The sequence below is a fragment of the Salarias fasciatus genome, chromosome 3 (assembly GCF_902148845.1).
Source record: "Salarias fasciatus chromosome 3, fSalaFa1.1, whole genome shotgun sequence".
Classification (NCBI taxonomy): Eukaryota; Metazoa; Chordata; class Actinopteri; order Blenniiformes; family Blenniidae; genus Salarias; species Salarias fasciatus.
In genome coordinates, this window is record NC_043747.1 from 6179856 (window position 1) to 6207131 (window position 27276).

The following is a 27276-nucleotide window of genomic DNA, read 5'->3' on the forward strand; positions in this document are numbered from 1 at the left end:
CAATTAATCATGATTAATTCATGGAAAACTGTCAACAATTAACTTTTTTAAAGTAGAGATTAATCACAATGAAGAATATAATCCTCATAAATCAGTCCCAATGTCAGGAAAAACACTATTATCCTCTAGTTCTTTTCTTTGACCCAATTGGCAGACCTCAATGGATTAATCGCGATTAAAACTGACAGCACTACAGATTTGAAAACAAAAAACACTTGTAGAATGGTCTGGATTGGCATTTTCCACTTTCACCACTATGATACCCTCCTGCCATCATATGTTGTTGCTTTTACTTTTTTTATTTCCACTCAGTACTGCCTCAGATTGATGAGTGTTGGGATTTTTTTTCCTCTGAAGTCTTCAAAGGAGGATATATATATATATATATATATATATATATATATATATATATATATATATATATATATATATATATATATATACATACTTATATATGTTTATATGTATATGTATATATATATATATATATATATATATATATATATATATATATATATATATATCAGTATATATGTATACATATACTTATATATATATATATACTTATATATACTTATATATATATATATATATATATATATATATATATATATATATATATACATATATATATATATATATATATATCCTCCTTTGAAGACTTCAGAGGAAAAAAATATATATATATATGTATATGTATATATGTATATGTATATATATATATATATATATATATATATATATATATATATATATATATATATATATATATATATATATATATATGTATACATATGTATGATATCCCAAGAATTGATAACAAGCTGGAAGGTGTAATCAGGTTTTCAGTGGTTGTGTGTGTTTGCCCGGTGTTGCCCTCTCAGTGTTGCTTTCTATACCGTTCCGTCTCCACCGGCGAGAGAGAGAAAACGCTGGAAAAACAAAGAATCAGCAGCAGCAGACGACGCTGTCGTCGCCCGTGCTCTAATTCTCCGGATGAGACGCAACCCAAAGTTTTTCTTTTCCCCTTTTCTTCTCCCTCGGTTCACGCTGGGGTCTTTGAAGAGCGCGGTGCCGCCTTGTAAACAGAAATCGCACCGTGCCGTCACTGCTGGAGACAGCCCTGATGCTTTATGGGAAACTTTGTAGCTGCCACTTGTAAAGAGAGGCGGCGTCTCTTTTTATGTCACAAACATTGTGTTGTGTTTACCGCTGCCTTCTTTTCTTTTCTTTTTTTTTTTTTTTTTTCTCGCCACGGCACATTCATGCTCTAATGATGTCGGTGGTGTCGGGATCCACGTAGAGTATGATATTAATTCCCCTTCCTCTTGCATCAGCACAATGTTAATTTTTCATCAGCGTTATGTACGACGGCGGCGATGATATCCCCATCGAGGCTCGGACTAAAGGTTAGCACGGTGCAATTTTCAATTTAATTATTGAGTATTTGTTGCAATTTGTTCCATTATACTCTGTTGGTTGTTTTATTTTTAAAAGGGGGAATCTCTCAGCTCGGAGCCGTTTGCAAGATCATTGACCACCAGTTCAAAAAAACAACCTTCAGCCACCTGCTGATATTTATTGAGACTTAATGGATAAATGCGGCTTGGTCATTTAACTTTATTTGTCTTGTTGTCATAAGTCGTCAAAGTCTCTCTAAAAAGGCGACGGTGCAACGGACGCGGTTTTGAACAGCAATCTTTCCCTGTTCCGCGGGCTAGGTAATGGACCGTAACGCCTCGTCCTGGTGTTCTAATGGCTCATTGGATTTATCATGTGCCTCTGTAGTTTTAAACAAGCAATTTATTTTGATCTGGAAGCTAGAATTTTCAATGGGGCAGTAATCGTTGGTGATTAATAATCATCACTTCGGTTTGCATAAAACGCTGTCTGGTAAAATAGTTTGTCTTTAATGTTGTTGTCAAATCCCTTTGTCCCTCTGAGCACCACTCTGTGTCATCAAAGTATCTGAACTCATGAAGCTCTGCTGGATTCCCAGCCCCATCACGTTCCTATGCAGATGACAGTGTTTTATCTCACTCTGTTTAGGTTTTTTGACTTCCATTTAAAGAGCTTTTGAATAGTTTTTTCATCTCTTAGGAGCTTCAATTGCAAAAAAAAAAAAAAAAAAAAAATGTCAAAGGATGTGAATTTGTAGAATCACATGAACATTATCTCTGAACCTTGTAGAATAACGTCCTTGGTTCAGTTCTTTGTAAAATATGTCTTCATATCTGACTCCAAATTCTTAACTGTGTTCTGAGCTTCAAGTTGACAATTTTTAGTGCCTTTGTGTCATTTGTAAGTTGAAAAAACAAGGAGAAGAAATGAACAGGACATGAAAAAAAAGCATTTTTTTTTTTCAATGTTATGCGAAATTCCACCTCCATCACCTTTACATGTGGAGGTTACTAAAGTATCCCTACCCTCACAATGGCCCTCCTGAAGGTGAAAGCCCAAATTAAAGCAACACTAGGGAACTTTCAGTTTTCGTTGATTTTGGCGGCGCCAGTGGACAACAGCGGTAGTGTTTTGCCTGAAGGAATACTACAGTTCCCATGAGGACTAGCGCGTGGCGTCGTAAAATGCTGCTCCCGGTGGCATGCTGTTGGACTGAAAGAGTCCAAACTCAAATTGCTTTTATTAAGCATCATTATATGAGTAACGCCTCTGATTTCCAATATTTCACACTGTTCCTTTTCTTTTTGAGCTTGTCAATTTCCTCCTCAGTTTGGTCACTTTTCCAACATTTTCAAAAGCCATAAGCTGCATTCTGTGTCTGAATGACTGGGAATCTGGTGCAGTGGTGGCCCGGAGCAGCAGACTGGCGCCACAGTTCCAAACTTTCACTGCAAAAGATGAATTCAGCTCTGATTTTTTTTTTTCCATTGCTTCAATGAAGCTGTATTCTATGTAACTGTTGTTTTGGCTTTTTGACCGATTTATTTTCCTCTTTTGCCTGGCGTGCTGCCATTTTTGCCTCCTGCTCCTTGCTTTGCGAGCTTATCTTTGTTCATATTGCAGACACAGAAAAAAACAAAACAAAAAAAGGTTAACGTGCCTATTTTTAAAACAGAAAAGAAATGTTACAAGCTTTAAAATGGAGAGGGCTTCGTGATCTGCTGTGAATCTTTGGGAATCACTGGCCTGGAGGATCAAGCAGGAAGCATGTGAACACATTTGTTTCCGGATCCACTGCCGACAGGCTGCCGTACAGGATCCCACAGCATGGCGGCGCACAGCCAGCACTGTTCAGCCCTCCGCTCCAGCTGTAGATAACATGAACTATGACCAGGATGGGCTGGATGGAGGGGGGAAGCTTCTCCAAAGGGCATGAGATATCCTCAAACCCTGCATGTAATCGTGTCCACTCCATTTGATGCCAAGTACTAAGCCACTGCCGTCACTTAAAATGAAATATAATTACCTCCAGGATCCTTAAGAGACACACACACACACACTCACACACACATCATTCTCAATACATGCGCTCCTATATGGACAGTCAATCCTAGTTTAGGGATGAAATGGTGATGTCTTCCTGAAAAGACGGATATCCTGCGGTCAAAATGTGTGGAATGGACGAGGATTTCCAGAGACGCCCCATAAAATTTACACACCATATCCCAACAAATCCTTTCTTTATTTATCACCATCGATCCCGGGCCTCATATCAGCCCGTGATAAAGGTCTGCAGGGTTCAGAAATACACCATCTCTCGCGGGGGTCTTACGGGAGGAAGTAACTTATGAGGGGCGGCTTGTTGGAAGCGCTGATCCCCACAGAACTGCGAAGGCTCGCATGGCTGATCTTAACTGCAGATAGAGGGAAAAAGATATTCCTGGAGGACCAGGTTCTGCTTTGAACCATCTCGGCGCGGCTTTCTCTCCGCGCTGCAGATCATTGTCTTCTTGAAAAATAAATCCCCTCCCTGGGTGGAGGTATCGCCGCAGACTGTATCAGGTTGTTTTCCAGGATGTTTCTCTATCTATATTTATTGACTTTTTGTGTTTTCCATTTCTGAGCCGCCCTGCAAAGAAGCACAGCATGATGCTGCCTCCACCATGCCTTACAGTGAGAGGTGTTTTATCAGTGAGTGCATTTGATTTTAATAAATTCATGATTCTTTGATGATAATAACAAACAGCTTCAGCAATAGCACTAGCATTAGCACAACCTTGACTTTGAAGTGACTCAGAATGGGTTGGGCATCTTTTTTTATATACTAACTTGAATTTTATCATCTCTCTTTGACGTTGGTTTTCAAATGCATTGTTTTTTCCTGCAGGAAAAAAAAAAGGCACAAAGGTGGAGCACGCCGCTGTCTTCGGTGTCAGTTTTGACACGTGATTGACAGCGTTCAGTCTGAACAGCGTTGACACAGAAAATGACTTTTTTTTTAAACTTTTGCATTGTGTGTTGGAGAACCTTTTCTTTATCGACGGCGGAACAGGAACCGCTGGCTGCTTTAAGTGAGAAAAATAACTCGTGGGGAAGCGGCGCATTTACATTTTCCAGCCAGTAAACTTCTCTCAGACTGAAACGCAGTTTTTGCAGTGTGATCGTTCATGTCAGAGGTTGCCAAGAATGTCTATATTAGACTTGCACAAGACATTTTTCGCACAGAACAACGCAGAATGCTTCGGTATGCTGGTGGGAGGTGGCACAACGTGGTTCATGCACATTTGTTGTTGGCGCTCTGGGGTAGCTTTCGTTAGTAGAGTGGTAGTTTTCGATTTCCTATATCTCCTTGTCCAATTTGAGGAAGACACAGATCTCTAGACTGCTCCCGGTGGATGGACTGAGCACCTTGCATGGCAGCTGTAAAGAGCTCTGCTCAGACGGTGGTGTGTGGTTTAATGCCGTTGATGATGAGGTTGATGATGAATTCTGCTAATTTTACCACCGAAAAAAGTCATATTTTCAGTCCTTGAACTGTGCATGCAGCAGTGCGACCTCTAGGGGCGGGATTGATCATGACAAGAACAAAGATGGAAGCCTTTACATGTGACCAGATAAAGAGAAAAATATAGTGCTGTCAGTTTTAATCGCATTGATCGCAATTTAATCGCATTGATCGCAATTAATCGTGATTAATTCATGGAGAACTGTCAACAATTAACTTTTGTAAAGTTGAGATTAATTGCAATAAGGAATCTAATCCTCATAACTCAGTCCCAATGTCAGGAAAAAACACTATTATCCTCTAGTTCTTTTCTTTGACCTAATTGGCAGACCTCAATGGATTAATCGCGATTAAAATTGACAGCACTAGAAAAATAATAAAGACCGTTGAGGTGATTTGTCAAAACCTGTGATTAAAGAAGGAAGACGCATGATGCCATGATAGCAGAGTTTTCAGAAAAATCTTTGGTTTATTCAAGGTAAAGGGAAACACCCAATTTGTGGTGCCTGTGTCCCCGGATTTGCTTTTTGCCTCCACTAACAGAACACTGTAAGCCTATAAAGTTGTTTTCCGTGCAGCCGTGTTGGTTTGGAAGGCATCGGGTTGCACAGGTGTACCTAATAAGCTTCGCACACTGATGTTGGGAAGACACACACCAGAAACGGATTACGGTATCAGATTTATCCCTCTCCCGGTGATTTGCTTGAAAACAACATGTGCGCGCAGTGCACGTTGATCAGCCGGCAGTCGGCTTGACACAGCGGCGTCGGAGAGACAGGAGGGGAAAAAAAAAAGGAAAAAATGGAATGAAAGGACAACAAGGCAGACGGCCAGGGACACAGGAAGAGATTGTGTTCGTTTTATCCATGTTTGCTCAGTTTAGCCCAGAGCAAATATTAGCCCGTGTGCTCGGCAGCCGTTCTTCTCTACTGGGCTCCAACCTCACACCCTGCCAGCAGAGAGAGTGAAAGGCAACAAGCAAAAAGAAGAAAAAGAAGAAGAAGAAGAAGAAGGGAAGCTGGGAGATGAATGGAAGTGGAGCAGTTGGAGAGTTATCAGAGTAGCAGATGGAGGGAAGGCAGGTAAGAGAAGCTGAACAGAGACCGAAGGATGGCAGAGAACAAAGAGGGTGTAGAAGCTAGAAAGAGGGCAGTGTGAGCGATCATCCAGTAGCCTGTGGCCCAAATCACAAGAAAACATATTTGTCCCATCGACTCCCAGCAAGGTAACCTGGAGGTCTCATCCCGACGACACACATACGTTTTCACACCGTTGGGTTTTATGGCAGATGCCTGCCTTCAAGTCTTTTGATGGAAACACAGTTTGGCACTTATTATCCAGCTCTTACTGTCTGAAAGCTGTTCTTTCTGATGTCTGGAGGAGCGTACGCTTGAAATCCGTTCGCGACACGAACTGTACAATATGCTCCACGGTTGTTTTCAATCGAAGGAAAAGTTTGGACGGCTCGGGAGAGACAACAGATTGAAACTCTAAATTGTTGTTTCGGAGGCCAGAGGAAAGAGAAAGACAAAGTAGGGGAGATGGAAATAAGGCTGCGAGGATGGGAAGTGGAGAGCAGTGAAAACAATGGAGGCAGAAAACACTTTGCTCCTGATTTCATCCGAAGGTCACCGCCATTCTCTTTAATATGGGCCCAGCTGCCCCCCTCCTCCTCCTCCTCCTCCTCCTCTTCCTCCCCAGCAGACCTGCACACCCAGACCAACATTAATACACGTCTCGCCTGTAGTGGGCACGCAAAGTCACGCTGTAAGAGTGCAGAGAAACATCAAAAGGGGAAAGACAAAAGAGAGTAATATCCAGTTTCAGCTCTTTCTGGCAGTGTACACTCAGGCATGACAAATTGTATGTGCAAACTGCAGATGAAAAGAGACAGCAGAGGAGTCGCCGTCTCCGCCGCTGTCTGTCTGTCTCAGCCTCTCTTCCCTTCTCACATTCAGTTCCAGATATTTGCTCAGGCAAAGTGGCTCATGTTCACCCCCCCCCCACAAGTGCTTCTGCATAGTTACACAGTGGAGTCTCTCGGTGTAATCCCACCGATTTATCAACATCCTGGAACATATGAAGGGATTTTTGAATTTTAAACAAAGTGGGGGCTTTCATAAAGGATGACTTTAGCCACAAGACACAACAAACAGAGGAACGCTGGTCACTTGAGTCAGACGGTTGGTCGTGGCCCGTTCAGGCAGAGTATTCCCCGTGAGGTGCTTCGACTTGACTGAGGGAAGACAGAAGGTGAGGACATCTTACTAAGGGTTCTTCATCAGTTCTTATCAGTTCTCATTGGGAAAAATGCCTGAATTCATGAACTTAGTCATTTAGTTTGTTTGCTAGTTAGTTGATATTCACTCCAGAGCAGATCGAACATTCATTCAAAGTTATGGGATGCCATGTGTGCAGATGTTTGTCCATACTGGTAGTATTTCCTCTGTTTGATAAAATACCCTCTTTGCAAGTGTTGTTTTCATCCTCTCTGGTGAAATGCAGCATCTGTGTAACTTTGCCTCCATGTTTCCTGCTGGCTGCCCTGACGAGCGGCGTTTCCATGCAGGTTGTAATGTATACAGCGTGAATGGTGACGCTGTTCACACTCACTGCAATCAATAATGGAATCATTCACAAAACTGGCAAATGACCCCAAAGAATTGAAACACTGAGAACCACTTTTTGTGTCCAATCCCTGATCAGGGCTGACATTTTCTCTGAACCCAGCCTCAGAGAAGTCATTGGTCATTAATCATCTATCCGTCTTCTGTGCAGTTGAATCCTGTGAAGGGTCGCAGAGCGCTGGAGCCAATCCCAGTGTGGAGGGCAGGACACACACCGGACAGCACACCAGTCCATCACAAACTGAAACACACACACACTCACATTCACTTCCAGAGACAGTTTCAGAGTCGTCAATTAACCTAACACATGGGAAGAACATGCAGACTCCACGCGGACAGAAACCCACTTTATTGCATTTGAATCATTTCATTTTGTGGCCACTTTATCAGTACACATTGGCATTTATTTTTCCTGTCTTGGCCTTCAGTTGGTGTGTTCATTCTCTGGACTGGTTGTTTATCGGCTGACTGTCTTTTGAATTCACCTGCATCTGCAAGACATACAAAAGCATCTTGGACGCTTCACCTCTCAAGACCAGACATTTGACAGATAACTGGAGCGAATTATTGCAGCATCTCAAAAGAACAGTGGTGTAAAGTACTGGTATTAGTGCAAGGTGGAAAAATGTGCTTTAGTGACTGGGAAGGGAAACAAGTGAGAAACGTTGACATCTAAGGACTGAAACGAGTAACTTCAGTCAGCAGTCAAAAACCAGCTTGTTCGGAACTGAGATGAGAACTGGGCAGTGAGTAACATTCAGGCTTCATTAGAGAGTTTCCAGCCAGATTTAACTTGTCTTCAAGAAAACAGAACAGCCCGAAGCATCCAGAGCCAGCACAAACCGATCCATCAGAAGACTGTACAGCCAGCGGTGCTGGATTCCAGGTAATGTAGTAATTATCCAGGAAGTCCTGAGAGCTTTCTGCTCTGAAAATACTTTTTGCAACCTTGTGTTTTTTCCGGTCGTTATGAACACAGTGTCTTGGAAAAAGCTGAAAGAATGACTCAAACCTGGCAAGTATGATTACAGTTGAGTATGAATGACTTACTGGTGGTTCAAGTTAAAGCTCACACAGTGATTTTATCCTATGTGGCCCGTTTTAAAGGAATAGATTTCATGTTAGGCCACAAAATGCTGTCATTGTCGTGTGAACAGGGCTTTAATTACATGTTCAAAACACTCAAAATTGTGCGCTGACGCGTAATTTTGCCTTCTAATGATGATTCTGTTATTCGCCACGAAACTAAATGCAACGTGGGATTAATCCACAAAACACAGTAGAAGGAAATAGGGGATTTAAAAACAAAAAGTTTACAAGTTGGCAACCATCAGCCAATGTATCAAAGCTGTAATGGTCTGCAGACCAGCTGTACAATCCAAACCCTTTTTTTTTTTTTTTTTCTAGATTTATTTGATGTGCAGTGGTTCTGTGTTGGTTTTCCAGCCATTTACTTTCAGGTTTCTGCTGTGCTAACACACTGTGTTCTGAATCATGATGCTCGATGTGTTTTGACAAGAACGATGAGTCAGAATTTTTTCAACGTCTTATTGTACGTCTTGGGAGTTCAGCAGTTCCATTACGTCTCCATCGTCGGGAAAATCAAGGTTCATCTCTTAATTAGGAAGAAAAGCACTGTGATAATGATTTATTTATAATTCCATCATTTTTTCAGCCTTGATGCTGCATCAAGGAATGCACTATTAATACAGTGCCGCAGAAAAGAAGAAAAAAAAACCCATGCAAAGTCATGACGGATTATTATTGTACAAAGCCACTAAACAAAAGACAGATTACAAACAATATTCAAGGACTCCGCTATCTCATTTCACAGTTTGCTGACTAGATTTATACTGCTAAACCGGAGCGATCTGCAAACCGAGTTGACGCCCGTTCCCCCGTCAGCTTTAGAGCTTTTCTTTCAGATCGCTCACACGAGCACACGGATCTACCGGATGCTACCAGAACCCGGTTAGCATCTACAGTCAGCACGGTAATGAGCCTCAGGGGAGTGAAAGAGTCGCTGATGAGGGCAGACAGATTAGACAATTGAGGGGAGGGGGGGGGGGGGGAAAGGGGAAGGCAAAGGTACGTGCCAAAGAGTGGAAGATGATAATTGAGGACGTCTGAAGGTGATGTAATAACCATTCCCCGTTGGAGAAAGTCAAAAAGACGATTTTGAAGGGCTCATTGTTCTGATATGGAGGCCCGGTGACTGGTGTTTTCATATTAGCGTGTCCCGTTTGAACTGCGGTGAAGCAGGAGCATAATCGACGCGAATTCTGAAATGTCATCAAACGGCAGGCGGAAAGTCTGCAGCCCTGCCGTGGGAGTTTGGTAAGTTTCTCATACTTTTGTAAAACCGATAACGTGTCGTGTCAGTCATCAGTTATTGGCTCGCTTTGTCCTCAGAGAGGTAGTCGCTATAATGAGGTTTTGTAGCAGATACGGGGATTATTGCCGTATCTTAGAGTTTAGTGAATTGATGAAGGATTAGGGGGAGCTGGTAAAGGCAAAGGATAATTGAATACAAAAAAGAAACAAAAAGGATAAATCGATGCACATGGGGAACTTTATTGGTCTTGTAAGCCTCTTTGTTCTTAATAAGTCACCCAAGCTGACGTCGTCGAGGCCAACCAGGGCTTTTCAGAAAAACTGCGAAACATGATAGAATGGACTCTAATATCTAACAGCTGTGGTGACCAACCTTTTATCTTCTTCCTCGTTCCTGATAAGGTTTCTTTGTCATGTCATTGTATGCCCACCCCTCACTGCCCATTCCCATTGTTCCCCCTTCCCTTGGATCTTTTCGTTCATCCCTCACGTTCGTCCTCCGTTGACTTTTTTTTCCACCAGTTTTCAATCCATCTCTGGCTTAGTGACTTGAAGAAGGCCCTTGACATGAAACGTTCTCTGCTCTTTTGATTGTGGAGGGTTTCAGCCGTGCGTCTTGATAAATTTAATCTGCCTTAATGCATCTCTCGGCAGCGACGGCGTCTGAGTTGTAAATGATGATTCTATTTTAGCACGAAGGGTTGCATATTCCCTCAGCATCACCTCTCTGATTTATTCGTCTTTTCCTGCAACATGGCAGGGAAAGGCAGACTGGCCACCACTGATGGATGCTTAAAGTTTGTCACCTCGTTCAGAAGGGGCGGTCTCCTTTGCTATAAAAGCTTAAATTCAAAGGACAAAACAGACTTTATGGACGTAAAATTTGATACCCAGTAGCATGATGAAGCTCTGGTTATTCCACCAAATTATTCGAGGTGAAGTTTGTGTCTTTACTTTCTGTTTGCCGCTGCTGTTTTTAATTTGTTTTTGAGGTGCTTAAGTAACAAGTTTCTTATACCAAGTGATGAAAAAAGAGCAGTCCCTTGCCCCCAGAACTCTACTCTGTATACACAGGTCAAGAAGATGCGTGGATGAGTGGATGCTAATGTCCTAGTACTCTTTGTTGATTATATCTACTTTACTAGAGGTCACTGGTTCAGTTGGCGCTCGATCACACTTGCATCTATTACAGCTTCTTGAATCAATATGCTTGGTTGAAAAATGGATCCAGAGCAACGTGAGTGAGGTAAAAGGCATTCCTTGCAGTGACAAACCAATTGAGAATAATCACCCAGCTTGGCATGTCATTTCAGCTGTTGAACTCTTTTTAGCTGCCGACCATTATCAGACAGTCTATCAGCATTGTACAGTCAGACGGCTTCGAGAACTATTGTTTTCTAGAGGAAACACTACATTTGGGAGACTCACTTCTGTCTTATTGTGAGAAAAATGTTAGTTATGCCACGTCGTCTGAAAGGAAGAGCGACTGGCTTCACACGTTCACATAGCTTTCAAAAGTCTTGGAGGATTTTAGACCCATGTCAACATATTCAACAAAAATACTCACCAAACATCCAAGGTTTTTGCCACCATTGCGATTTTCACTGGAAGTGTGAGGGTCAGTAATAGTTTTATGGACCATATTCAATAGTCCTATTCAGGGGGAGCTCAGTTCTGTGGCCAGCAGGGTGTAATGACCCCGCCTGTCATCCGGAGCAACCCAAAGCACCCATAGGCATGTTTGGCTGTTGTTTAACCAGCAGTAACTGTTGTTCCCCGTGTTGTGCCTACTTCAGTTCTCTGGCCCGGGTATAAAGCAAGTACTAGACTACCCATCCACCTCTTTGTCTCTCTCTGTTCTGCTGATGGCGTCTCAAAAGAGACGGAACCCAATATGTTTGGTTTCCTGAAGAAGTTCCCTGCAGGTTGACTTTTCTTTGAGTTACCTTCTCATAAGTTTTCCCTTAAAAAGACCCAACCTACGAGCTGCAGCATCACTCACGGTTCATCTGTGGCCACAAGCTATCCAGTGTCTGTGGTGTGTCACAAGGAGACGCTACGAGAGTCTTGGGATGTAGATCTGTAACGCCAGCAGAGGATGACTTAAATGCACGGCCCTTCTTTTTGCTTTAAAGATGGAAGTGAGAAAGACAAAGCAAATTCCTCAAGACTAAACTGCTACATGACCTTATCCGAGCCCCGGGTCTCATAACACCAACACAGGTATGTCAAAGTGACAGCAGGAAAAGTAAACAAACTCTCTAAACTTCACAAAATGCCGACTGTGACTGAGCACGATTTCAATTGCTCATCGAGCACAAAGCAGCAACACCCCACTTCCAGCTCGGTACTATCGTTTGGATCGCAGCCAGGAGGAGGAGCACATCCGCAAATCCCTGTGCTCACTTGTGTGTGTTACCAGTGCTTCTCAGCAGATTTGCAAAACAAGTAACCTCAGTCAAGGACGTCCGCATGTTTGCATACGAGCGGATGTGTGTTGATGGCGAGAGAGCGGGTAGAACTCAGACCTCCGAGTCAGACGGTCGTCACGCTGAAGGACGCCATCCATCACCAGTCTCACAGGCACATCGACTCGCTACCCTGTGTGTGTGTGTGGGTGTGTGGGTGTGTGTGTGTGTTATTGTCATGCTGGAGACGAGAAGCTGACACAGTGAATGAAGAGTTTTGGTACAAGCTGACAACATAATCAGGATTATGGAGGATGATGCTGTGGCTGATTTGGTTTCCTCCTCTCCTGCTTTCTTTAGCATGGACGCTGCTTCTCGCTGCACTATTTTGGCTCACTGCCAGCATATGTGTGTATGTTTGTGTTGGCATGTGTGCACCCTGAGACGGATAGACAAGCCCAGCATGAGTCATGCTCTGATCGGAGATTCAGATTTGCACACACTCACACACACACACACACACAGAGGCGAGCACATGTGTCAAAGTCATTGATTTTTCAATGAGATCTGTTTTACCGCTCGAGCGTTTTGGAATGAACGGATAGCCATGACCACTGTCAAGGAGGAGGAGAAGCGAGCGGGAGATAAAGTGCTATTAAGATGAGCCGATCGGGAGAGAGCGTTGAGGAGGGAGGGAGGGAGGGAGGGAGGGAGGGAGGGAGGGTCTCGCTCAAGGTGACTGCCGGAGATCACGGCAAACACATACAAATGAGTTGGCTGAGCAGAGAGAGAGAGAAGGTGTGGTAAATGAAACCAACCGCGTCGCCTGCCCCGAGCGACCGCTCCATCCTTCTTCCTCCAATCACGCTTGTTTTGCAAGTCGTCTGAGGTCAACGGCGAAACGCGCCCAGCCCCGGGATGGCGGATTCCTGATCCAGCCGGGCCGCCGGCCCCTCGCTCGTCCTCTCTCTCCCATGTCGCAGACGCTGGGAAGATGTTAGGTGAGCCAATAGTGGACTATTTATCCGGCGAGGAGTCTACATGTTATGCAACCGCTTATTGCTTGTTACATAACGCTGCAGTTTCTGAGAGGAAGATTTAGCCCTGCTGCTCTGTTCTCCTCGTAGCACATGCCAGAGTCGATCTCCGCTCTGAGGAATCATACACACATGTTGACAGGCTGATTAGCCACACAGAGCATGAATTACCCCCGTCGTAAAGAAGATGCAGAGATACCATATGATTGTATATCATGCTCGGCTGCGCAGGCTTGTGGGGACGTCTCAGAAGAGTATGCAGCAGTATTAATCCGGATCCACAAATAGAACATAAAGTTCCACATGTACCAGGCTATGAAATGTGGAGCTGCCAGAGGAGCACATGGAAGCGTCACATGCACACTCTGTGCTCTAACACGAGAAATGATTGCTTCTCGCTGGGCACTCCAGCAAGAAATCTACCCATCAGTCATTCCTCCGTCCACGCCGCTCCGCTGCCTGATTCATAAGCTAATAAATACGGGATCCCTGCATACTTATGCTGGCACGTCAGGTTAAGCACAGGCAGACACAGGCTGTGATAGATCATGATTGGGGGAAATGAGAGAGTGGCTGATGAACAGTTTTGCATTCGCACCACCCACGGCGGGCCATTAATATGAAATCTGTCAGGGCCAATCACAGGCATCAGCAGATTTTCATGATCTGGTCAGCCACGCTTTTCCACGGGCCGCTTTTGAAAAGGCGCGTTGATACAGCGAAATGCAAAACACCTGGAGTGATTTAAGCAGCCGTCTCATCGAATCCATGCCCTGGCTCAAACGGCGGCTTTCTCTCAACTTGGCGTATCAGTTTCTACGTGCAACAAAGGCTACGATGGAAGAGAAGCACATCAAGAGGGAAGAGGAAGGTTTGCAGTGTCTGAGGGAAAAAAAAGCATGCGTCTGTAAAGAATTAAAAAAAGAAATAAAAATGCATTCACATCGTTTCTTTTTTGTCTACCCCCCCCCCACCCCGTCCCCACCCCCCGTTCTTAATTGAAGAGAGAGAACCAGATCTTGAAGTGTTCAAAAGCAGCTTTGATCTGCGAGCACCTTGCGGCCCAGGAGGATCATCAAGGTTCCCTCTGTCCTTTCATCGCACAGTGTTTCTCTCGGCCCCCTTCGCTCCTCCTCCTCCTCTTCTTCTCCTCACTCTTCCCTCTTTGTGAAGAGTGAGAGCTCTCCGAGGCTGCCCGATAACCCTGACACACACACACACACACACAAATGCATGCCGACTGCAGCCTCCGCCTCATTCTCATTCCGCTCTCGACGGTGGCGTTTACCTCGACGCGTTCCCGCGCGCTGCAAGGTCATGTTGAAATATTTCAAACGGAAATGCTCTCCGTATTCCAGGGCTGCTCTTTTCCCCACCTCGGCTGCAGCTCAGAATTCCAAAGCCAATTTTCTTTGTCTTTGAGAAAAAGGAAGGAGAGACTCTAATGAGAGGATTACAGAAACTTTTTTTTTTTTTGGCGGGGGGGTGGCGGCTAAACTCCATCAACTTACTGTTGTGTGGGAAGCTGATCAGCAGTTTCCACGCTGCAGAAAAACATCTTTTCATTGTGCTAAGATCTCAAATATCTGGCAAGGGCAGAAAGTTTGTAATTATTACAATATTCAAGGGGAAACCTTTGTAAAATACTGAGTTTGTCATGTTTACTTTTCCCAAAATGAAACACAGATAGCAAAAACTGGATTTGTGCTGAGTTCAGAAGTCTTTCCAGACTGGAGGCTTCCTCTCAATCAGTAGTTTCGAGAGGTAGGATGAAGCTCCTTTATCCTCCAACTCCCACCATCTAATCTGGTGAATTAATGGTGCTCTTGAGAGAAGACTCCGAAAGCCTTGAAGATCTCTTGTTATTCCTCTGACAAATGCCGTCCAGATGCCGCGTATGAGAGACGGCATTGTGGAGCACTGGCCGACGTCTTTGTGCCGATTCCCACCTTGGCAATGCGTCACGCCACGTTCTGTGATGTTTTGGGTTCTTTAGGACTCTTTGTGCTCAGTTTGTTCTTTGGGAGTGTGTGGAGGATCTGAGCCAGTCCTAAAAAAATATCATTTTCAGCTCAGCATTTGTTTGGATGTGTTTTTTTTGTGAAATTCAACATTTGAGGAAGGAAGATATGAGAGCCTCTTGATGGACTGAAGGACTGTCCAGTTCAGGTGACTCTAAATGGGATGAATGGATGGATGGATAAATGGTTGGATGGATTGGATGGATGACTGAATGGATGGATGGATGGATGCTTAGATGTACTATGAATGAATGGATGGCTGGACGGATGGATGGATTCATGGATGGTTTGATGGACCATGGATGGATGGATGGATGGGCCGTGAATAAATGAATTCATGGATGATGGATGGATGGTCGAATGCATGGATGGACAGTGGATGGATCCATGAATGGATGGATGGATAGATGTACGCACTTCCTCCAGTTCCTCTTGTATGTGAAGCTTATCTTGAACATTCAACACTATTGACATGCCTTGTTTTGTCTGTTTACTATTTTGGAAGTGCAGTAAAATGTGTCTTCAACGTATAACTGTTTCTGTAGCAGCCAAAGACGTGTCAACGCACTTTTCTCCCACACGTTCTACAGTAACAAATCCTTGAGTTATTGACCTATTATTTCTGATTTCAGTTTAGATTCAGTCTTTTTCTTCTATCAAAGGGAAGAGTGCCACAACCACACCTGCAAGCTACATGGAAGTACATTTTCTGCCCGCTCCCCTCGGAGACAGCACGACTCCCATTTCAAAAACTACCGATGTAGATCTTTAAGTGTATAATTGAATCTCGGTTACTCAAACAGATGTGGCCTTCCGCAGGCTCTTGAGCTTTAATTTGGACGTAATTGAAAAATGTACCATAAAGTCGAGCCCTTTCCCTCCAGATGAGTGTGGACCCCCTACCTCCGCCGCTGATTGACCCCGAGAAAGAGACGTGAGAAGAGTTAGCCTCCAGATGAAAGAGGAGGAACGGAACATTGTTATTCCTGACATTAGCCGACAGCTGCAGCAGATTAAGGACCGCTAAGCGCTAGGCGAGCGGCGGCGGTGTTTAAAGAGCAGCCGGGGCTTATTGTAAGTTACCTACCACTCCCTTCATTTCAATGTTGCAGGCTTGACTGCTCCCAGTCATTCACAGACGTTTCTTTCTTTCCCCCCCTACTTCTGTTTCCAGAGATATCTTCGCTTAAGGGAAATGGCCATTAAAATGTCATTACTGCTACACTAAAATCATTTTTAAGAAAGCACTGGTTCCCAGCGGCTTCCCACCGTAATGGGCTCGATACATTCCCTCAACACCGGGAAGGACCCTAATGTTGCGGAACACAAATGCTAATCTCTCAGTAAATATCACTCAAATTCGCTCTCCCTTCTGCTTTTCGGCCATAATAGCGCGGATTCATTCTGCTTTGCTCCGCTAAATTGAATTAATTCTTCAAGCAAAGGTGTTATGATTATTCTAAGCAATCCCGGTGTGTGGGCCATAATGGAGATGATCCTGGCATCGCCGCTCCTTCCTACAGCACTTCACTCGCCCTCTCAATTCATTTATTTTTTTTCTTCTTGCCCACAGTATCTCTGAAGGTATCACAACTCAACGATTAAGTCTCCATTCATGTGCACCTCTCTAATCGCTCCCTGACAGCATCCATATTCATGTCTCAGGGTCTGTATTGGATTTTGGTGTGCATGTGGAGAGCGGACAGAAGGACTGCGAGGGTCAGTCCATAACATGAGTCGATTGATTAAGTGCCTTAGAAGCTGGAAGCACTCTGCCATTCGAGACATTCAAGCCTCTTTGAATGAGATCATCTCGTGAAAAGTCCATCAAGCCTCGTCCAGGTCCTGGTCCTGGATCCGAAGCTTCCCCCCCTCGGCGGTATCCGTTTTCCTCTCCATTCTGCTTATTTATTCCGGTCAGTCTGCTCGGCATTAATCACAAACACGGCATTTTCTGCCGTGCCACTGTTTGAACATGCTCAATTAATACTGTAATCAGGGCCGGCGCCGGCGCAGGGCCGCGATGTGGCCTTGGTTGAGCACTGTAAGCACTTTGCACCAGTAGAGCAGTTTGAATGCACATAAATTTGGCTGCGATTACACTGATCATTAACTTACTGTACAACCTCTGCACTTATTTACTCAATTAACTTGCTATTTTAAGTTATGTTAACATTGGGGTGTTTTATTTGCTTTTGTAAAATACTTAATCATCCATGAATAATGGAAAAGCGCCACGGGCGGAAGCCACGCGCTCACCTCTGAATATCTACGGCGGCGTTATGAATGCACATAGCTAATGAGCTAATGCAATCAACGGCGCCGCGCAGGGGCGACTCCCCCATCTGCAAAAAAAAAAAGCGCTTGACCCACGGCGGCGGCGGCGGCGGACGGGCGTCGGGGGGTCCGAACCGCAGCCGGGGGATTTTCCGTTTGTTTGTAACGGCGCTGTGTGGCGTGACGCTCGGTTTCGCTCTCGCCCTCGTTCCGCGCCTCTCCGGCAGACTGTAACTCTGTAAATGACTTTGACCTTTCCCGGGACGGAGGACAGGAGCCACGGTGGGAGGGTGGAGAGAGACGGCGGGAGGAGAGAGCGGAGTAGGCGGCTGACTGTAATAAACTCGAAGCAGTGGGCGGCTGTCAACACTAATAGATGGGAGATGGGGGAGGCGGAGCGGTGGGGGGGGGGGGGGGGGGGGGGGGGGGGGGGGGGGGGGGGGGGGGGTGGAGGGTCACCCGGGCGGTGAATACTAAAGGTGTCTGCGTCCTCAGCCGGAGCGGCGTTCTTTAGTTAAGCAGGCTTGATGCGTGTTAGATGTGATGCTCACGTGGTAATCAGTGTGCTGGCAGTGAGGAGAAATAGCTTTTGATTTTTGCCATGGGACTACAAAAAAAAAAAAAAACAAAAAAAAAACAGCCTTCCTCATTGCACATGTTAGGATGGATTTCTGCTCGACTGGATGGCTGCAATTTAACTGTATTTCCATCCAGTGTAACTGCTCTTCAGCTGACAATTCGATCGTTCGGATGAAATGAATCCGCACAAGAAGACGCCATAATTAGTTTGTTTCTCTCTCATTATATGAAACCAGTTAGAAACCAACTTCGCTCAACAGGACATCTGTGAGTATTGATGGTTTGAGTGTCATTATGATAGAACATTAAGGGAAAACGGAGGTTCTGGGTTTATCCTTTTAGTGCGGTGCACTTCAAGGTTGGCTCAAGCACAAAGAGCTGGAGAAATGTCAGCATTACACTCATAATGCTGGGAAAAATAAGGCTATGTATTTAAAAAATGTTCATCTTCATGATTTTTATGTGTTTGACACAGCTTTTAAAGAAGGTGTCTCGTAAATTACAGGACTAAACATTTGCGACCTCTGATGCATTTGGCTTTTTCATTAAACTCTTAAGTATGAACTGCCTCATGCTCTGCAGGAACATCACTCATCAGTAACGTGAACAGGAGGTTTTGCCTTTTAAATAACTTTTGGATGCAGTTTCTTAAGTGACAGATTTTCAGCTTTTACTTTCTAACCTGAAGTACCTCAATAAGAACCTTGCTCAGTATTTACGATGCGCCACTGTGTCTTTAAAGGCTGATCTCCGAGGAAAAAGCCGAAATGAGAAGGCAATGCAGTGAAAATGAGTTTTTCTTAATCATTTTTAATGAAAAAGCACAGATTTTAACACACTGAAGCAGAATTGTGACGCCCACTCTAAGCGGTTTTCCGGGTCGCGGTCTGACTCCTTCTGTCCCTCCTCTGTCTCGCAGGAACGGGGAAAGGTCGGCGTCATCTTCAACGTGGGAACGGACGACATCGCCATCGAAGAGAGCGCGGTGATGGTGAGCGACGGCAAATATCACGTGGTGCGATTCACGCGCAGTGGCGGCAACGCCACGCTGCAGGTGGACAACCAGCCCGTCATCGAACGTTTCCCCTCAGGTAGGAGCCCGGCGGGGGGGCGCCTCTGCTCTGGTGGATTTAGAAACTGCACTGTGCTGAATTTTCGTTTAATCTGGGCAACACAGTGGAGAGAGAAAGCACGGGCTTCGAAAAAAAAAAGAAATATTCATTACTTGATCCTCCCATGCGTCGCTTTTCCAAGCAACACACTCTGATTTATTTATAAGAGCATTTATATTTAGAGGCCGCCTGCATTATTCTAGGTGATTAAGTCGAGTCCTGGTCTACAGCAAGGCGGGAAGAGTCAAATGACGTTCCCGGGGCGAGCGAGCGCTCTCCCCATCGCAGTGCGTCCAGCTCGCAGCAGTTAGCCTCCCGGCTAACAGGAGCTCCCTTTGAATGCGTTCCAGCTGAATGCAGACCTGCCTGCCAGGTACGACTCGGCAGAGGGAAGCACGCCTCAGCAGAGCAGCGCTCCGGAGTCGTGCCTCGGCTCTGGGAGAAACACGAGCGCGGCGTCATTATGCACACAGACTCTAAACGAGGGCAAACACCCGATGAGTCACTGCTGGGACCATGCTAATTCCCCCCGCTCCTTGGTTTTTTTTTTTTTCAACATAATCACGGTATTCCAATCCGGCCTGAATTATATGGCTATTTTCGGTTTATCAAGAAGCTCCCGCTCAATTTCTCTCTCCAGTTGTGTTTCTCTCTTTCCGGTTCTGTTCATGGTTGTTCAAAGGAAGACGTGTGGTGTTCCCGTCGTGACGTTGCACACACCAGAATCAGGGCGGCTCTGAATCGACACCTCCACCGGCGAGCCCCGAGGTGTGGATGCATCACCATTGTTTCAAACAGCAGGGAGAGCACCGCTAATGTGGCCATGATATTTACTCCGGCTGACTTATAGAGCGAGGGGATTGTGACATTCTGTGTCACAGCGAGCGATCCTGTACGGCGAGGCTTTGTTTTGGCATTGAGAGGAGCTTCGGTCTCCCGCTCATCCATCAGCGGCCGCGGCGGCGACGCATCGAGGCCGGGCGGACGGGGCATGCATCACAGCCGGAGGAGGAAGCTCCCTGTGACAGTTCACTCTTTTCACTTGTTATTATGATGGAAATGCAGCCCTTTTCACTACAGCGCACGCTCCCAAAAGAGGAGCCTTCATCTAACAATAGCGTGGAAAGAAGCGCTGGGAAAATAACAGTGGAGCAGCCTGCTAACGCTGGCAGGCGGGTGTCATCATCCAAATCTATGTTTTGTTTCATGGGGAAGCATTAATGCACGGGTCCCCATATTGCATTCTTTTTCTTCCTCTCCTCTTCCGCCCTCCTTCCCGCTGTTTCTTTCCTCATCAAGCACTTCTCCCCCCTCTTTTTTGTTTGTTTTTTTTTCTTCACTCACCCGATCAAGAATTGAAGAATCTTGTTTTGTTGTTGTTTGTTCTCTTACTTGATGAGTTTGCTTGCCGGAGCCCCGTCTGAAGTTTTAGGAGGTTATCGGGACTACAGGAAGGAAATAGACGAAGCAGAAGGGGGGGGGGGGGGGAATACTAGAGCTTTGATTCATTTATGTGAGCTAGATGCACTCCAAACTATTTTTGGTGGCCCGCTTTGATGGCTCCGGCGGCCGCTTTGAAGGTTCCACTCGTCATCCGTCTGGTTGGGCGGTGTCCTGCCGAGACCGAGATGTTACACATTAGGAGAGCAAAAAACCCCTCGGATGAAGCTCCGGCAGCCGAGGGGCGGAGGAGCGAGCGAGGGAGGGGCGCTGCTTCCTGACACATGAGGTGCGGGGAGACGGAGACAAAGGAAGCGATGTCTTTTTGGAAAAGGAGAGGAAGAAAAACACCTTCTGTGACCCAGATTTAGAGGGGTTTTTTTTTGTGTGTGTTCTCTAAATGGGACAAAATGCTCCGTTTTCACATCTTCAACATTTTCAGACCGACTTCACTTTCCTGATGCTTACATTATCCGGTATTATTGCTGTGTATTCCCCGCAGAGCGCCTTGAAATCATCTTAAACTGCCCTTGTAACTACGTTTGGAGGTAAATAGAGCACGTTTGTCATAAAAGATCCCCTCCAAAGGAGCATTCTGCTGATTCTCACAGGTAGGGAATTTGTCTGGTCTTTCTTAAGGAAGCAGCCAAATTCAAATCTGCGTCCCGCTCAGTGACTGCTGCGACCTACATGTGGCAGTCTCGTCGGGATGCTCGTGCAGTTTCGAGCACTCATTTCCAGAAACCGCTGTCTCAGACGAGTCCCCGGAGGCTGAGCAGAGGGACGGGCATGCCAGACATGAAAGACGATGTTAAATGTCCCAAATCAGCGCGGAAAGACAGCGACAAGGCCACGGGCGCTGATCTTTTTCCCTGACAGGCTGTTTATGCACACTGTAACGGGGGCCTCGGTCCGAAGCGTCTCGGTTGCCTCCCTTCATCGGGGTCCGCCGGAAGCGGGCGCCTATAAACAGAAGGCCGCTCCGAGGTGATGATTCATACAGACAAGATGTTGACAGCAAACATGGCCGTCACGGGTCAGGCCCGATCGGCAGCGAAGCAACACGTCTCCTGACGGCCCGCGAAGTGATGTTTGTGGTCCCCCGGGGCCGGAGGGGCTGCCTCTGTGGGTGTTGTCGGCCCGCGTTTGATGCCATGTGTGACAGCGCGCACGTCCGTCTGCGCCCGTCTCGCCGCGCGGCCGTCGTGCCCTCCCGTGTGCGTTCGCGCTTGATGGATGGAGAGCAGAGGAAAAGTGTCCGAGGAACGCCCGCCCCGCTAATCCAGCGCGGCAGGCGTCCCCGGCGGGTCCTCTAAAGCAACAGTTATCGGACCGCCCCACCTCCCCTATTCCCAAAATGGCAGCCCGGCTCCGTAACAACATCCCCGCGTCACCCTGAGCACCTCAACCTGGCCACAGATAAACGGGCAGATGTTAGCAGCGGCGCCATACGGACTCTAATTGTACCATTTCACACCCAATACCCTTTATTTACCGGTCATCTGCTGCAAGAGGTGGGAGCAGATCTGAAGAGGCTAATTGTAGCTGGTTTGCAACTCCCTCTTCATTTGTAATTGACCGGAGTGTGTGCCTTGAAAGCAGATACTAACTCTCTGAATGGCTGCTCAAAGGTTGCTAGTTTGAACTGATTTTGGAGAGTATTTCTTCGTTGCTGTGATAATCAACTACTTTATTGTTCTTACTCAGTTGTCCAGCATCTAGCGTGTGTGTCTGTCCAGGGCTATGTAAGGCAGAGTGTGAACAGGTCTAGAGTCCATCACAGGACTGTAACCCAACTCGCCAGCAGGGTTCATGTTGTAAAATGTTCGACCAAAATGTTTCAGTGTATTCTGTTGCCAGGAGGTTGGTATCTTTATTAAATAATTAAGGAAGTTCTTCAGATTTGACCCAAATATACAGTTGAATTCAAGGATAAACTGTTGAGATTGTTGCTGTCCGTGTTAAAGTGCTGTTAAGGTTAATACCTCACTTCAATTTCGAAAGTCAAGAGTTGGTAGAATCGAGTCAGTTAAGTTAGTTAGTTAATCATTTATTTCAGGCAATGGCGTTACAGGTTACATAAACACAAATGTCATAACAACAGCAACTGAAAAAAGGAACAATGTATATTTACATACAACAACAAAAAAAAAACAGAACAAAAATAGCGCCTGAAAAGGAGTGGGAAGAAGAAAAACTTTGAGTGAGAAGTTGTCGAAGGAAATTGCGTCTAAAATGATCTAATGTGACGAAAAGATTTAATTTCTAGATATTTGAGGCGATGCAAATATCTCTACTCTTCTGTAAAAACAGACTTTAGTGGGACAACATATAAAATGTAAGTATTGTTTTTCTGTGCATTAAGTGGCAGTAGTGAGTTGTTTTTCTTCAGTTCAACCTTTGATCATTTCTGGCCGAGTTTTGGCAGACTGTTTGGGCTTTGGCTGATTTTATTATTTATTCTGCTCTATATTTATTGATTGGACAGAGGGCAGACTCCACTGGTATGACTGGATGGGCTGAAATTGAAGTAGTTGGTTTGTTTCTGAATTTTTAAAGTAGGACATACTGAAAGACAGCAGTGTGTTTTCCAATCGTCAGGACGGTTACCCAAAGCATCTTTTTTTTTGTTGGTATTTTTCCTCCAGCCTGATAACCCTCACGTTCACCCTCCCTCCACTGATCGGGGCTCTCAGGCACTCAAAAGAGAGGTCAGGTTTACTGAATGGGGACCTGAAACAGCATTAATCCCCGTCTTACAAGGAGCCTTGCCTTTTTAGCTTCTGCAGAAGGGAGAAAGAGCTCCATGAAAGAAATATGTTTCTAACGGAGGACTGCGTTTCACATTGTACAAGATATGTGGAGGTATTTACTCATAGCTAAAAAACTGTAGTAATAAAGGAGCTTTTTAAATAAAAAAACTGCACCCGTTGTCTTGCGGGTTTATTCAACACTTGGCATTTGGGCTCCATCGTTCTGCCCCCTGAGCTTCACATCACGATAATGCCTTTTTACAACTGTAGTTAAATTGTGACCGTAGCTGTGCATTAGTGGTGATTACCATGCCCCATAGCAGTTTGATTATGACCAATGAGAACATGCTGGCTGCCATTTTTTTTTTCACAAGAGAAAGATCCGCCATAAAGCTGTCACTTCAGCCTCGGATCGCGCCGCCGTAGAGGAACGGAATCAGTAAGTAGCAGGACTCTAACGTAATGGAGGGCCTGGTGGCGAGGGAGTAGAGAGGAAGGGAAGCAATAGCACTCCCAGGCAAAGTGCTGGGGATGCACTGATGAGAAATGATGGAGGGGAAAGAATGAAGTGAGCGGGAGACGAAGAGTTTCAATGGAAAAACAGGGAAGAGATCCGGCGTGTGTGCTGGAAGCCGCTGCTGTCACGTTGTGATGGATGAGGCTCCGAACGCCGCTGAATAATAAGCGCTTTCACAAATTGGATTGCATCACAGCGGGCGGAAGATCACGTACAGTGTGTCGTGTGATGCGGCGGGAGCGCGGCGGCCGTCGCACGCCGCACGCCGCGGCGTCCGGAGCGGCTTCCTAACACGCAAATGACTTGCCAGTCAGACTGCGCCTCGGACACTCGATGAATGTTCATTTTCAGGCAGGCCAACGCGCCGCTTAATGCAGATCATAAATCAAGCACAGGGGAGAAGAAAGACGGAGGAGATAGACGGAGTACAAAGACGGGGCTATTGTCGCTGGCTGTTTTCATTCTGTAAGGCATTTAGTGGATCCGTTCAGTGTGAAGACCGGCCATTAGAGGAACGGAAAAGGGAAGAAGAGAAGCTTTTTGTACCGGAGAGGTCAGCTCCAGCTCTCTCTGACTGAGCTGTTAAGATGTTCTTACTACTCCAATAAATGGTGTAAAGAGAGGGGTCAACCAAGTGCTCAGCTCTGCCCCTCTCTTCTTCTTCTTTTTTTTTTATCTTTACTTTTACTTCTCGGCTGTTTGTCAGTGTCCGTCTTTGTGTCCGTAACCTGCGCACTCGAAAACCCATTGTGTACCTGCAGAGGATAATGTGAGGAGAAAAGATGTTTCCTCAACCCTTTGGGGGCAAATAATATGCGAGAGCACTCTAAAAGTATTTAGAGTAGCTGAAAGTAGAGGAGAGCAGCAGGGTTAGAGGAGAAGGATGCACTCTATACACAGACGAATGGCTGAAGGGGGAAAGGGACGTCAGCTGTACATAGACTGAAATTCACTGCACTCACTGGAGCCCTCCAGTCCTGGACTGACTTCAACCGTCTGCCGAGCAGATGATAGTGTTTGGGGTGAACCACGTGTTCAGATTGGGCAGGCAGCCACGTTCGCCTTCTTACAAAGAGCACTCTAACCGTGTAACAAGGCCGGCTCATTTCTGAGCTCGCAGAGTCTCTTTTGTCCATCAAGGTGAGGTAAGTACAGGCAGCCGTCCATGGCAGTATGTAAAAACACAAAGTTTGAAGAGTTCTCATCTGCTCAGCATTCAGAAATCTACAGGCCAGAAGGCAGAAAAAAAGCCCAGATTTTGTTAAACTTTTCACTCGAATACTTTTTTTCTGAGAGCTACTGAACTGACTCAGGCTGTATATATAACATTACGACAGGAGATAGTTTACATTAAAGCAGGTTAATAGGACACTGCTAGCAGGGAAATATTGGCTGATTTCTAAAGAAATTAGATAATGGAAGATAAACATCGAGCCATTGATGGCAGCGCTATAACATATTCTCAGCCTGAGAAAAAAATCTGGAAGACATGAAGACAAACCGTCTTTAGTATGATGTCTGAGTATATATTTTTTATTCTCACACACTCCGCATTGATTAGTTTGCAGTTACTTTGCACGGTAACGTTTCACTTGATCTCCAGATCATTAACGCGCCATGGAGAAAGCAAAGAGGGAAAAGAAGTGGGCAGGTCTACTCAGATACACACAGTGATCTTTTCAGATTCTATAAATGCAGCTACAGCTTCTTTGATGCCTTGATGTTGTGCTGCATGACCAACCAAAGCTGACTTTGTCTTAACTCCTCAGTCGTGTGGTGGTTACGTATGAGAAGTCCCTCATAGTGAACTGAAGCCAGGCAGCTCAGTCACATGTCACTGGTGACAGCTAGCCCCTCTTCTTATGGTTATTGGGCCTCTGGTGCTCTGCGACTCCTTCTGATTGGATCTTGCACAGTTGGAAGGTATCTCCAATTATTGTCCTGCGGATAAGGGATGACAGAGAGAGAGTGAGCGAGTGAGCGAGTGAGCGAGCGAGAGAACATAGAGGTGGTGAAGAAAGTAATGACGAGGAGAGAGACAGCTTAGTAATGCAGATTGAGCGAGGGAAAAGATTGCTTTGGGTAATTAGAGAAGTGACAACTTTGATTTCCACATGGCTGCTGCTACTGCAACTGCTGGTGCTGGTGCTGGGTGGAGGGGGGGGGGGAGGGGAGGCGGGGGGGGGGGGGGGGGGGGGGGGGGGGGGGGTGTTCTTTTGCTCACTCCAGCAGCCACCCTCGCACAAATCCACCGTGGCTGAGATGAAAGGTGGCGAAGATCCTGTCGAAGCAAAGAGGAGCGCGAGAGAGGGGAAGAAATAAAATCGAGCTGTTGGATTTATAAGTGCCGCGCAGATGAAAGATGAGCCGGCAGTTAAAAGGGGGATGGGGGCGTGGGGTGGGGGGGGGGATATCATCAGATTCAAATGTACGCAGAAATGAGTGGTGGGCGATGTGTTTACATTGAACAAAAGACGGCAGTGGGTAGGTAAATGGCTTTCTTTTCCCCTGTGTGTCACATCAAAAAACACTTGTACGCATTTGATTCCTTCAAAGTTATTGGAAAGATGTGGAAATGTCATTCTATCAAGAACATTCAACCTATATCCGGGTAGAAGTCTCTTTCCCCAAACAAGGACGACACATCTGACTCCGCTTGCAATCCTGTTTGTGGCTTCTCTTGATTTCACTCCTGAAGCTTTCCTCTTCCTTCTGTTGTCAGGATCCTGACGGCGTAGGAAGTGACTGAAACATGTGTATCAGACGCCCCATGAAATATTTATTGTTTAGCTGCGGCAGAAGAAACGGAAACAAAACTTTGGGAAGGAGAAGAAACGGGGGCTGTTCGCTAGCACGAGGTCACACTCCATCGGGCAGTAACTTCTTCAACCCATCCACTCTCAAAAACACCCAGTGGATATGAGAGCAATCCATCTAAAGTTACCTAATGAAAAACAGAATGAGGCTGGCTTGACGGAGAGAGCTTTCTGCGAGAGGGAGGGAGAGCAGGATGGCCGCTGGCCAATCGTCTCCAATGTAATCTCCATTTTTGTGGATGGATTTCCGATGTGGGTGTCCTGTACAAGGGCATCTGGCTGCCTGCAGAGCGACATGATATACAGCTGGCTCCTCGGAGAGTCTGCGCACATGTAGTCACACGGGCGTGCACGCATGCACTGATACCCATACGACCGGCTCGCCGGGCTATCAGGAAAGTCTAGCTCACCCAGACGGACGCAGCGGCCGATACTCTACACTCCCTGCA

At 45.7% G+C, this 27276-nt stretch overlaps 1 protein-coding gene across 9 annotated transcripts in view; it reads left to right on the forward strand.

The window, feature by feature from the left end:
- The window catches only part of nrxn2b (neurexin 2b), a 686522-nt gene that overhangs the window by 616911 nt on the left and 42335 nt on the right, over positions 1–27276 (forward strand). For all 9 annotated transcript variants that reach the window (XM_030088531.1, XM_030088536.1, XM_030088533.1 and 6 more), the window contains one exon: positions 19109–19280. In XM_030088531.1, coding sequence (XP_029944391.1) covers positions 19109–19280 — 172 coding nt within the window. The remainder of the gene's footprint in view (positions 1–19108; positions 19281–27276) is intronic.